Source organism: Schistocerca nitens, chromosome 10, assembly GCF_023898315.1.
Source record: "Schistocerca nitens isolate TAMUIC-IGC-003100 chromosome 10, iqSchNite1.1, whole genome shotgun sequence".
In the NCBI taxonomy this organism is placed as follows: Eukaryota; Metazoa; Arthropoda; class Insecta; order Orthoptera; family Acrididae; genus Schistocerca; species Schistocerca nitens.
In genome coordinates, this window is record NC_064623.1 from 96,375,099 (window position 1) to 96,388,795 (window position 13,697).

Below are 13,697 nucleotides of genomic sequence, written 5' to 3' on the forward strand. Positions count from 1 at the left end.
GATAAATAGTTTAGACAAGAAGAGAATAGAAGTGTTCGAAATGTGGTGCTACAGAAGAATACTGAAGATTAGGAGGGTAGATCACATAACTAATGAGGAGGTACTGAATAGACTTGGGGAGAAGATGAATTTGTGGCACAACTTGACTAGACGAGGGGATCGATTGGTAGGTCATGTTCTGAGGCATCAAGGGATCACGAATTTAGTATTGGAGGGCAGCGTAGAGGGTAAAAATCGTAGAGGGAGACCAAGCAGACCCAGAATGATTTAGGTTGCAGTAGTTTCTTGGAAATGAAGAAGCTTGCACAGGATAAAGTAGCATGGAGAGCCAAATCTAACCAGTCTCTGGATTGAAGACACGATAACAACAACAACTAATTAATGTAATTTTGCGTCTGTAGTAGTTCGTATTGGTGTTCGGCGTACTAATCATTCCCGTGACTCTAATTCTGTGCGTCTTGTGTATATGTAGGCGTGACAGGGTAGTAGAAGGAAAATTCATTCATAGGTGATAGGAAGATAAGAGTACAAGAAACTGTTACAGGAAAAACAAAATATGAAAGACTTAAGCAGTTAACTCAGAACCTAGCGATAGTGAATTCGCCAAATCTGAAAAGGCTTCAGACTCTCCTGAGCACCTACACGACACTTAATATTATTTCTCCGTGCCAGTGGCGTGGAGAATGTATACCAGGATACGTTTCTGCATACACCAATCGACCCCCCCCCCCCCCCCCCCCGGACTCACACACAAACACACACAATCTAAGTCGGATTATGTGTGCTTGAGGTCATTGAAACACCACTTCAAGCGTGATTTTTTTTAAATTTTACTTACGTAACTGCAATTTCTGCTTAACTTTTCTTGTGTGCTTTTCAACCACTATTTCTTTTTACGTATTTCCTGGAAATCGTTCCAAACTCTTCTGAGCGGTTCCCCATTCAGCCGTGTTACCTACCAGGTGACTTTAGTTGGTCACTCTGCAGGTGCAAACTCCATAGTATTTAGTATTTACTAAACGTAGCGGTCAGCGTATGGCAATTGTTCACACTTTACAATGTTTAAATTTTTTTTCCGTGTTGTAAACAATGTGACAACAGTGGGAAGTTAAGTTTTTAGTGCATCAGGAGTGGAGAATATATATTTTGTTGTTGATTTAACTTTTCGTGGTGACTGAGGAATGATTTCAGTGCGCTGTTGAAGTAGTGTGTTCGTAATCTTTGTAACTCCCGCCGAAGCTGACTTAGATTTGAATAGCGGTAGTAACACGGAAGTGAGATGAATATGACAGTGTATTGAAGTCTGAAATTTGAACTGCATTTTCTGTGAGAATGGGGACGAAGACATCTGCACGACCTAATTTAACGTATATATAACTTCTTAACATTACGCATTAGTACGACTCTAATTTCGTTGATGATAGGCAAGCTTATATTCCTGCTTGTTTTGCAGCACTGTACAGTATACGGCGTTTCCACAGACATATCTTCAGGACAATGTTAAATGTATGCAGGAGAAGCAGGCTCTGAAAGGAATTAAGCCTCATAGTTGGTTAACGTATGTTTATCATGTTCACGATGCATATTAATGTAATCCTTTTTCGCTGACGATTTGGGAAGCTTATGTTGTGCCTGTGTTTTGCAGCCCTGTTAAGAATGTGGAGTTTCCACAAACGTATGTACAGAAGGTGACAGCACAGTCAAATAATATAGAAGCTGTAGAACAGTATGTAGAGTGTCCAGAAGCTGTGGCGCAATACGTGCAGTGCTCTGACCCGAATATATATTTAAAGCAGAGGAAAACGCAGCCCCCTGGTTGGAAAATTCAGCATCTGCCGTCACCGTCGGATCACGCATCAAACTTGCAGTCTTCAGTGCCGAGTCCAGATACGTCGACTGCTGTGACTAGCACATCTGCAAGAGCAGGTAGGCTAATTACTGACGCAGGAGGGCTATGGTCCTAGCTTGACCATTTCCGAATTGATTGACTTTGTTGTTGTTGTTGTTGTTGTTGTTGTTGTCTTCAGTCCTGAGACTGGTTTGATGCAGCTCTCCATGTTACTGTATCCTTTGCAAACTTCTTCATCTCCCAGTACCAACTGCAACCTACATCATTCTGAATCTGTTTAGTTTATTCATCTCTTGGTCTCCCTCTACGATTTTACCCTCCACGCTGCCCTCCAATGCTAAATTGGTGATCTCTGGATGCCTCAGAATATGCCCTACCAACCTATCCCTTCTCCACAATTCTATTCACTACCTCATTAGTTATATGATCTACCCATCTAATCTTCAGCATTCTTCTGTAGCACCACATTTCGAAAGCTTCTATTCTCTTCTTGTCTGAACTATTTATCGTCCACGTTTCACTTCCATAAATGGCTACACTCCATACAAATACTTTCAGAAACGACTTCCTGACACTTAAATCTATACTCGATGTTAACAAATTTCACTTCTTCAGAAACACTTTCCTTGCCATTGCCAGTCTACACTTTATATCGTTACTACTTCGACCATCATAAGTTATTTTGCTCCCCAAATAGCAAAACTCCTTTACTACTTTAAGTGTCTCATTTCCTAATCTAATTTCCTCAGCATCACCCGACTTAATTCGACTACATTCCATTATCCTCGATTTGCTTTTGTTGATGTTCATCTTATATCCCCCTTTCAAGACACTATCCATTTCGTTCAACTGCTCTTCGAAGTCCTTTTCTGTCTCTAAAAAATGGTTTCGGTGGATATGTACATAGATAAGCATTTTGTCGTACTGTACAGTTTACCTGTGCAAGTTTTATTTCTGTTACACCACACATCTTAAATTTATGACCCATCTAACTAAGCAAATTTTTATTCTGTTCCACAGCTTCACAGTGTGTGCATTCCCACATTGTGTGCTCTGGAGCGCCTGCACTGCCGCAGGGACAAGTTTCCTTCAGCTATCTTTTTGATGTTCTGTAGATACATAGCGTATGGGCCATTTCCCGTCAGGTGATGTCAGTCCACTTGAAAGATTAAGAAATCTCAGTTTTAATCTCTACCTGATGTTAAGGAGAAATTTGTATGTTGTCCTACCAGTCCCTGAAGTGCCCCATTCATTTTGCCACAATTGTAATATGTGAACTTTTATTCACATTTTTGTGTTGGCCTCAATTCCAAATATCCTTTGCACTTTCATTTGATTACCCCTTTTTAACCGATAAAGGGCACCCCTTTTCCTAATGTCCAAGTCCGGAAGGCATATTCCTAGGATTACTAATAATGCAACATTCAGGGTAGTGTAGTAGGTGCCTATTAATCTTAGTAGCACTCCTCATTTATTGAATTCTTCGCACTAATGAAACTTCCTTCACAAGCTGCAATCTATGAGCCCAAACACTCTCACCATATCCTATGACTGACGCTAATATAGATTGTGCATATGCTCTTATTATTTTCGGGAAATTCAGAATTGCCTATTTGCGATACAGGGGAAGTCAGAATAGCCTATTCATGACTGTTCTAATTTTGTTCATGACATTTGACCTTTCATGCCTGCCTCCTCTATATGATGTGTAACATTATGAAGTTTGTTAGTTTGTCCAGGAAAATCCTAAGATATCTTATTGCTGCAATTCTTCTAGTAGGCTAGTTAACATCGTTTAATTTTTTCTCAAGATTTCTTGCTAGGTTCCCTTTCAGCAGTAGGTGTAGTTTTGTGAGGTGTTAGGAACAGCTGGCTGTGTGGCTGGGTGGTTCTAGGTGCTTCAGTCTGGAACTGCGCGACTGCTACGGTCGCAGGTTCGAATCCTGCCTCGGGCATGGATGTCTGTGATGTCCTTTAGGTTAGTTAGGTTTAAGTAGTTCTAAGTTCTAGGGGACTGATGACTTCAGATGTTAAGTCCCATAGTGCTCAGAGCCATTTGAACCATTTTTGTTAGGGACAATCGAGAGCAACTTTCAAGTTCATGGAGCACTATGTTACATTTGTCTTCTATGATTCTCCTGATGTCGCTGCTTACAACGAACAGCACATCGTCTGCAAATGCTACCAGTCTGCTTATTATGTTACCGCTATTATGTAACTTATGTGTAGTATGGGCTCCAGCGCTACATCCCAAAACTCTGGACCACGCACTGATCTCTGTGGACAGACTTTTGTTGTTGTCTTTGTTATTTCCTTCCCTGGGCATATTAAAGAAGCATGTCTCCCACGGCTATAGTCTCTCGGCCAGGTGTACAGAGCCTCTGGACACTCCAACTTCCTAAGATGACCAAAGAAAGATGGTCACATAGGATATTGAAAGCACTAGTAATATTGATTATCATCACTAGAGCATCTGTAGAATGAGTATCTGTCGCTAGAAAGATCCCCTTGTAAATTGCATCATCAGTCGTGTTCTTCTTCTCCACCTGTACTGGTGAGGGCTTAGACTGTGTAGCAGTCTATGATCTTGTTATCTCTTGCATAGTAGTTTTACAGACATCTTGCTGAGAACATTCAAAAGACAAGCTGGTCTGTAGGATTTGGGCAGCATCAGATCCTTGTGTTGGCCTTTACTAATTATCTCCATTTCATCATTCTTCCACTGTGCAGGGATCCTTACTTGCAAGGGACACTCATTACACACTTTACGCAAGTAAGTATCTAATAGGTCACATAACGCTTGTACTATTTCAGCAGGGATCCCATCTAGTCCTGGAATTTTTTCTTTTTCAGTCTTAAAATTATTTACCTAATTTTTTCTTGTGTGAAGGAGTAAAAAAGTTTATTGTTTTTATATTTTTCGTATCATGTTTTTACAACCCACGCTGATCTTCTATATCACCTTCTTCGTCGTCATCAGGAAGTAATGTGTGTTTCCATTAGGAGGGCAGCTGACATTTGAAACTTTCTGTTATTTTCCCATCATTTCTTTTGTGTATGGATAAGACTGTTGGTGATCGTACTTTCTGGCAGACTGTTTTGTGTGGTATACCCCAGGGATTAATTTCTGATTTCATCCCTACGGATTGTTACCAGTGTTCTATTTTTGATTTCCTAATCCTTTCATAAATGTTGTTTGGCTTACCTACATCTCTGCAGCTATTCTTTCTTCATGGGTCATGTTGCAAGCCACTGCCATATTTGCCAGAGTGATGTTTATATTTGAAGTTGCTCCAACTCTCCCCTTGTAGGTTGGTGGATTGCAAGGTATATTCAATACCTGTAGGTTGAGTCCCATAATGGTTTCTTTTAGCTCCCTTTCATGGTCAACAGTGATGTGGCTATGCCACAGTACTGACTTTGCACATCAGGGCAATGCGTGGGAAGCTTAAATTCATCCTAGGTGGTAGTACCCTTTAGCCTTATCAGGTACTTGCCTGTCTCATCACTAAATTGGAAATACTTGGAAACCAGGATGGAACTTCCCTTTTCGCTTAACATTTCCACACATATCACATGTTCAGAACAACACTGTGATACTTTTTTTCACTGTTATGGTCTTCTGAAATACTATTATGCCATAGGACAATGGCCTTCTTTGACTATTTCACCAGTTATTGGATTACGGGGCACCTTTCCTGCCTTTGTATATGGTTCTTGGAGACACATTACATCTAACTTCAATTCTTCTGCCACTCTTCTAGCCTTGTGCAATACACTGGACTTCTCATGGCATTAAGCTGTCCTATTTTTATTTCCATTAGGAATGATGGGTTTATGTTAGACAATTTAGCCATTTGAATGTTGGGCTCCATAAGGTTCCCTTTCTGTGCAGCGACCGTGGAATATAAAATGATAAAGAATGTAGCACGCAGTTGTGGAAGCATAATTTATTTATCTTGTCGCAAATCGATTTCGACTGATATCAGTCGTCAGTCATCATGATCATGATAGAAATCTGCCAAGGACAGTACTTCTATTTATGGCATGTATCAGTTAGAAAAATGCACCAATGATGATTGATATCATTCAAAATTGATTTGCAGCAAGATAAATAAATTATGTTTCCGCAACTGGTTGCTACATTCTTTATAATTTAGCCCTTTCTTGTCTGAAGTCCCATGCTATATGACAATGCCTCACCACAAAGTGCTTGTATAACGTATCTAAGTGGAATAATTCATTTCCTCTGGCAGAAATCTGTCTCACAAGGGAACCTCCCCATCACACCCCCCTCAGATTTAGTTATAAGATGGCACAGTGGATAGACCTTGAAAAACTGAGAAGAAGTTGTGTGGAACTGTGAAAAATTAAGCAAAATATACAAACTGAGTAGTTCATGGGAAGATATGCAACATCAAGGACACTGGGAACGCAGGAGCGCTGTGGTCTCGTGGTAACGTGAGCAGCTGCGGAACGAAAGGTCCTTGGTTCAAATCTTCCATCGAGTGAAAAGTTTAATTGTTTATTTTCAGTTTATGTGACAAACTCTTATGTTTTCATCACTTTTTTGGGAGTGATTATCACATCCACAAGAAAACCTAAATCGGGCAAGGTAGAAGAATCTTTTTACCCATTCGCCAAGTGTACAAGTTAGGTGGGTCGACAACATATTCCTGTCATGTGACGCACATGCCATCACCAGTGTTGTATAGAATATATCAGTTGTGTTTTCCTGTGGAGGAATTGGTTGACCTATGACCTTGCGATCAAATGTTTTCGGTTCCCATTGGAGAGGCACGTCCTTTCGACTACTAATCGCACAGTTTTGCGACGCGGCCGCAAAACGCAGACACTAAACTTATTACAGCGAACAGAGACGTCAATGAACGAATGGACAGATAATAACTATGCAAAAATAAAGAAAGTAAAATTTTCACTCGAGGGAAGACTTGAACCAAGGACCTCTCGTTCTGCTGCTGCTCACACTACCACGGGACCACGGCGCTCCTGAGCTCACATTGTCATGATGTTGCCTATGTGGTGCATGGAGTACTCAGTTTGTATATTTTGCTTATTTTTTCACAGTTCCACACAACTTCTTCCTGTTTTCTCAATTGATCTGTGTTCAGTTTATCAAGGCCTATCCACTGTGCCAACTTATAACTAAATCTGAGGGGGGTGCGATGGGGAGGTTCCCTTGTCAGTAACTTCTCCAGTTTTTTCACTTCTGTTGGTAGATAACAATCTACCAATGAATTCTATTTACGAAATAAGGTATGGGGAAAGTAATATACTCTTCTTTTGTGTGCCTATTTCTTATCAGATGTCTTAAGGCTGTGGTAAGTGTAATAGACTCTTCCAGCCTAGTAAGTTGTATTGTGTTCTCTGTGCTTTCATAAATCTGTTGCAGAGATGTCCCTGTCTGTTTTCTGTTGCATACTTCTCTGTAGTATTTGTTTCCTGTATGAACTGGCTCTGACTGTCATTCTGTTTTTGTGGCAGATTCTTATCCTGCAATACCGAACCTCCTTTTACTTCTGTAGGCAGCACTATATTTTCCTCACTTTGTATGTCACCAAATCATGCTTGCCTGTACCATTACGCTACTCTTACATCTGCCTGTGATTGTTTCTCTATATTCCATATGATTTTGAATTTTCACCAAAAACTTGTCCCCCCCCCTTTTCTTTTCTTTTCTTTTTTTTTTTTTTTTTTTAGCTGGAAGAAACTCTTCTTCGGTCTGTGTCGCGTGATGTTTTTTTACATAGTACTTAATGCTCACCTTTGTCAGAAATTTGTCACTCTCTTTTTGATGTCCCTTCTCCTCCTTGGTTTTTAAGCAATCAAACATTTGAAATGACCACTCTTTGGCTTGACGTGAATAGGCTATTTCTCAATTATGAAAAAACTAATGCAATGCTGTTTAGAAACAACAGAACGAAAACAAATTACATGACCAAATTGCAAGAGCTAGCTGTAAGAGTAGTTGAAAGTACAAAATTTTTAGGGGTTGCTATAAATAGTAGTTTAGGATGGAAAGATCATATTGCCAACATAAACAACAAACTTAGCAGTGCTGTTTTATCTCTGACTGATTAAGTCACTAATAAATGGAGATGATCTGTGCAGGGTGTATTTTTTCATGCTTCTTTGGTGCTGTAATGAGCTATGAGATAGAGATCTGGAGCCACTTTACTGATGCAATTAAGATATTGAAATTACAAAAGAGAATAATAGTAAACACAAGAATGAAAGACAGTGGCAAACCTGAATTCAAAAAATACAAGATTCCAACTTTCTACAGTTTGTACATATACAGAATTCTGCTCCTCACTTGGGGTCATAAAGATAAGTTAAACAAAAAATAAAGACATGGGCCACCACTACAATAGAAACTACACAAAATTAAGAATTTTGCAGCATAACACATTTTAAAATGAGAGGAGCATTGATTACACGACAATGAAGTTGTAAAACTGTTTACCACCACTCATCACTAATGCCAAATTGCAAACTAAAGTTAAACATTTGATCAAACAACTGTAATTAGAAACCACATTGTATTCAATTAGAGAATTTCTTTCAGATGAAACTAACATACACAGGAAGAGAGAAAAAGGAAAATGAGGTAAATTCTTAACAGCATTATTATATCTAAATGTTGTAACTACGGTATAGTATTATTACTTTTAAATTTTTTTGTTAATGTAAACCTAATTGGAGCTAGAATATATCTGCCCTATATGACTGTTTTATACCAATATATAAAATTATGTAACTATGGTAGAGAATTATTGCATTGAAATTTTGTTTCATTTATGTACACAGTATGACATGTCATAAAACCTGTTTGACGTACTGTACCTAAAATTATGTAACTATTATGGAAATTTGCAGAAGTATTATGGTTAAAATCTGTTAGCCACCTAAGCAAATCTGCAGATAGAATCAGTAAAAATAATGTATTTATGTGTGAATATGTACTTGGACATGCTCCATAGATGTACACCAAAAGCTGCTTAATAAATAAATTTAAGATGCAAACAAAACCTTATGCAAAAATCCAATGATCCAACATTACGCTGAATTTGCAATATTGGAATCACTAACGTACATGAAACCACAAAGCTGGCATTGAAAAGTTCACTTGACCAAAAAGGAAAGGAAAAAAAAACCCTCGCTGCACTAGCTGTTACCAAACAATTCTTCCAATCCATCGGTGGCATACAGCAAACCAGTGCCTAACAGTATTGGTTAAAAACAGTCTTGGTTGCAATTTTTATTTTTTTATTTTTCAAGTATGAGTTTCACCTTATTTAGACTTCTTCAAGTTGATCTTAATATGGTATTTCTTAGAACGATCCTTTAGACAGTGTAGCCAAAGGGCATCGTCGAATACTTCAGGTCAACATCGCCTTCGTTAAACTCGGTAAAAACTTCCTAGGTGGACGTGAGTGACTCCAAGTCCTGCGTAACACGTTCCGGTTACATGTTCCAGGAACATGTTATGGAGTTCTGGGAGTCACCCATGTCCATCTAGGAAGTTTTTACTGAGTTTAATGAAGGTGACGTTGACCTTATGTATTCGACGATGCCCTTTGGCTACACTGTCTAAAGGATCATTCTAAGAAATACCAAATTAAGATCAACTTGAAGATGCCTAAATAAGGTGAAACGCTTAGTTGAAAACTAAAAAACTAAAAATTGCAGACAAGACTGTATTTAACCAATACTGTTACCAAAAACCTCACTTTACAAAAGCAACTAAAACAAGGTCCACGATACTAAAAAGTTGAAACTGGCTGATCCGTCATTGAAAACCAGACTTTACTGAAACAGGTGGAACAAACTCCATGATACCCACCAATCTTAATTGTTGTGACAGTGCCACAACATTTAACAGTGCCGCCACGACAGTACGCACAAATGGCGATAGAGGCGCTCCGCAACTCGGCTGAGCGCGGGAGCGCCACCTAGCTACGAACGGCGCCGGCCGCATGTCACGGCACGGCAGTCGAATGAGAGATACTGAGTTGTTATAATGTAACCAGCTATTGTTTCTAAGTGAGTGTGTTTGAATATCCACACAATTATTGGTGATTAAAAGTTATAACACTTTTTGGCAGCGAGGTCGGATATTTTCACTGCGTTGTGATTTGTGTGTTCGTGACGGGGCAGACATGGAACAGCTTGTGCAAGCGCTCATTGAACAACAAACACAGCTGACGGCTGCTATTCAGGCACAACAAACACAGGTGACGGCTGCTATTCAGGCGTTGTCGATGTCGCTTACTCATCATCTGTCTTCCTCTTCTCCGCCTCCATTCCCTCCTTACGACGAGGCCGCTGAAGACTGGGAGGATTATGAGAAGCGTTTGCGGCAACACTTCTTGGCTTCCGGTGTTGTCGATGCTCCTATGTGTAAGTCGTTATTTCTATCTTGGATTTCCCCACGGATCTATCAGCTGCTATCTCAGTTAGCCCCTCTGCGGGAACCTGCCTCCCTGTCCTTCCAAGAAATGTGTGACTTATTGTCTAACTATTACCGCAAAAACACCGACGTTGTTGCCGCCCGCGTGGCGTTCTACCGGTGTCGTAAACAGCCCCATCAATCTTACCGGGCTTGGGCGGCGGAACTACACGGTCTGAGTAGGAAATGTCAGTTTGTCACGGACACTCATCATGAGTCTTATGCTGATTCAATGGTTAGGGATGCTATTCTACAGCTTGCTCCTGATAAAGAAGTTCGGCAACGTGCCCTACAACTGCCAAACCCGTCGTTGTCGGAAGTTCTAAGCATCGCTCAATCCTTTAAAGTGTCTCATGCTGCTGGCGCGCAAATAGACGCGTGGTGTGATGTAGGCGATGTACAGTCAACTTTCGACGCAGACAATTTGCCGGTTTCACAGGAGAACGAAGATGTGGCGGCAGTTCACTCACGTAAACAACGTCGCGTTGGGCCGCAACGCTCGCAGCGAAAACAGCAACCCCAGAAGCAGGTTCGTTCCGCACTTCTGTCTTGTCCATGTTGTTTCGTACAGCATGACAGGGCCGCGTGTCCAAAACGTTGGGCCACGTGTAATTCATATAGGAAAAAAGGCCACATTGCTTCTGTGTGTCAGTCCCCTAAAGTTCCTGTCGACGAGGATGAGGCATTGGACATGGATGTTAACTGTGTGCTTTCTCAAACAAATAAGTTGTTTGTTACTGTTCGTGTCCTGGATAAAGACATTCACATGCAAGTGGACACTGGCTCTGCAGTAACTCTCATTAATTCTCGCACGTATTTGGAGTTGGGCTCCCCTCCCTTGTCTCCAGTTACGCGAAGTCTGAGAACTTGTAATAAACAGAAAATTCCTATCATTGGCCAGTTTGATGCTTCCACTGCCTACAAGTCGGTTGTTAGGCCCCTCACGTTTTATGTGGTTGATCATGCGGGCACTGAAAACCTGTTTGGTTATGATGCTTTCCAGTTGTTCGGGTTCTCCATTGATGATGATGTGCACCTCATATCTGAGGATATTCCGTATCAACAGCTGGATGGATTGTGTTCTGAATTTTCGTCCGTGTTCTCTGCTGGTCTGGGTCGTGCCAAGGATTTTGAAGCCCACACTACTCTTAAACCTACAGCTCGCCCTAAGTTTTTTCGGGCACGCCCTATTCCAGTGGCGTTGTGTGCACCTGTCAAGTCTGAGATAGACAGGTTAACAGCTTCAGGGATTCTCCTTCCTGTTACCTCCAGCGAATGGGCATCGCCAATCGTGGTGGTTTCCAAACCAAACGGGAGTCTGCGATTGTGTGGTGATTTTAAAGCCACCATTAACGCTCAGAGCCTCATTGACATTTATCATCTTCCCCGTCTTGAGGAATTATTTACCAAGCTCTCTGGGGGCCAGTTCTTTTCCAAACTTGACTTATCGGTGGCGTACCATCAGTTGCCGTTGGATGCTTCTTCCAAGGAATTTCTCGTCATCAACACTCCTTGTGGGTTGTATCAGTACCAGCGGTTACCATTTGGCGTCGCTAGTGCGCCGGCCATTTTTCAACGGTTTTTGGAACAGCTCACGGCTTCCGTTCCCGGCTGCATCAAATATCTGGATGACATTGTTGTCACGGGGGCCTCCACTTAGGAGCACCTTCGCAATTTGCGTTCACTGTTTCGGGTTTTGCATTCGGCTGGGTTGAAGTGCAATCTGGACAAGTCACAGTTCTTCCAACCCTTCATTGTGTATCTTGGTTTCCACTTGTCCCGTGAGGGTATACGTCCTCTACGTCAGCACGTTGCGGCCATTAACACTCTACCCTGGCCATCTATGGTCAAAGAACTTCAGGCGTTTCTAGGCAAGATTGCTTATTATCACAAATTCATTCCATCCGCAGCGGTGGTAGCTCATCCTCTGCACCAGCTGTTACGCAAAAACGTCCCTTTCTGTTGGTCCGACGAGTGTGAGCAGGCTTTTGTCCGCCTGAGGGCTCATTTGCAGTCGGTGCCTTGTCTTGCCACATTCCGTCCGGGTCAGCACTTGGTTCTGGTGACTGACGCGTCACAGTATGGCCTCGGGGCTGTTCTCGCCCATCGGTATGAGGATGGGTCGGAACGATCCATCGCCTATGCTTCCAAGACCCTCAACGATGCGCAACGGCGTTACTCTCAAATCGAAAAGGAGGCGCTCGCTATCATTTATGCTCCAAAAAGTTCAGCGTTTTTTGGATGGTTCTAAGTTTCACCTCATCACCGACCACAAGCCGCTGGTCTCTCTGTGCAGCCCATCGGCGTCGCTTCCGGATAAGGCAGCTCACCGCCTGCAACGTTGGGCCTTATACTTGTCTCGTTTTCACTATGAGATTCACTATCGCCCCACGGCCCAGCACGCCAACGCTGACGCATTTGTCGCGATTCCCGATGGGCCCCGACCCAGTTTTCGATCGTGATGAACTACTCGTTTCCACATTGATGAGGAAGAATGTCGTGCGGTTGAGGGTTTTCCACTTACAAGTTCGCAGGTCACGTCGGCTACTGCGCGGGACCCGGTCCTGCGTCAGGTGATCGGTTTTGTTCAACGGGGTTGGCCGGACATGACCAAGGGCCAGGCATCGGATCCCCTTCGCAGCTACCATGCCTTGCGCCTTAGTCTGTCTATTCATGATGGTGTTGTTCTTCTGGCCACGGATGGCGCATCTCCACGGGTCGTGGTGCCAGCCTCTCTTCGCAAAGACATTCTCAAACTGTTGCATGAAGGCCATTGGGGTATTTCTTGGACTAAGTCCCTGGCCCGCAGGCACGTTTATTGGCCCGGTATTGATTCGGACATCGCCCAGATGGTTGCTGAGTGTGGTCAGCGTGCTCAACAACTGGCTGCACCTCGTACAATGCCCTATCTGTGGCCTGATCCGGAGCAGCCATGGGAACAGGTGCACGCTGACTTTGCCGGCCCCTTCCTCGGTACTTATTGGCTACTGTTGATTGACGCCTTCTCAAAGTTTCCGTTTGTTGTTCGATGTCCGTCACCTACCACTGCGGCGACGACGCTGGCTTTGTCCAAAATCTTTGCGCTAGAAGGTCTTCCATCCACGATCGTCACGGACAACGGCCCTCACTTCTCTTCGCAGGCCTTCCGTGCTTTTTGTACTGGACAAGGGATTCATCATGTTACAGCACCGCCCTTCCATCCGCAATCGAATGGGGAGGTCGAGCGCCTTGTCCGCACTTTAAAAAGCCAGATGAAAAAATTCCTTAGTGATTTTTCCACAGATGACGCTCTGCTGCAATTTCTGAGTTCTTATCGCTTCACGCCTCTGGGTGATCGCAGCCCTGCTGAACTCTTGCATGGCCGCCACCCGCACG

General features: G+C 42.5%; 1 protein-coding gene across 1 annotated transcript in view; it reads left to right on the forward strand.

The window, feature by feature from the left end:
* The first annotated feature begins 1,088 nt into the window (after window positions 1-1,088).
* The window catches only part of LOC126210637 (uncharacterized), a 126,922-nt gene continuing 114,313 nt past the window's right edge, over window positions 1,089-13,697 (forward strand). The window contains exons 1-3 of the mRNA XM_049939954.1: window positions 1,089-1,367; window positions 1,454-1,558; window positions 1,646-1,926. Of these exons, the coding sequence (XP_049795911.1) occupies window positions 1,333-1,367; window positions 1,454-1,558; window positions 1,646-1,926 (421 nt within the window). The 5' untranslated portion in view covers window positions 1,089-1,332. The remainder of the gene's footprint in view (window positions 1,368-1,453; window positions 1,559-1,645; window positions 1,927-13,697) is intronic.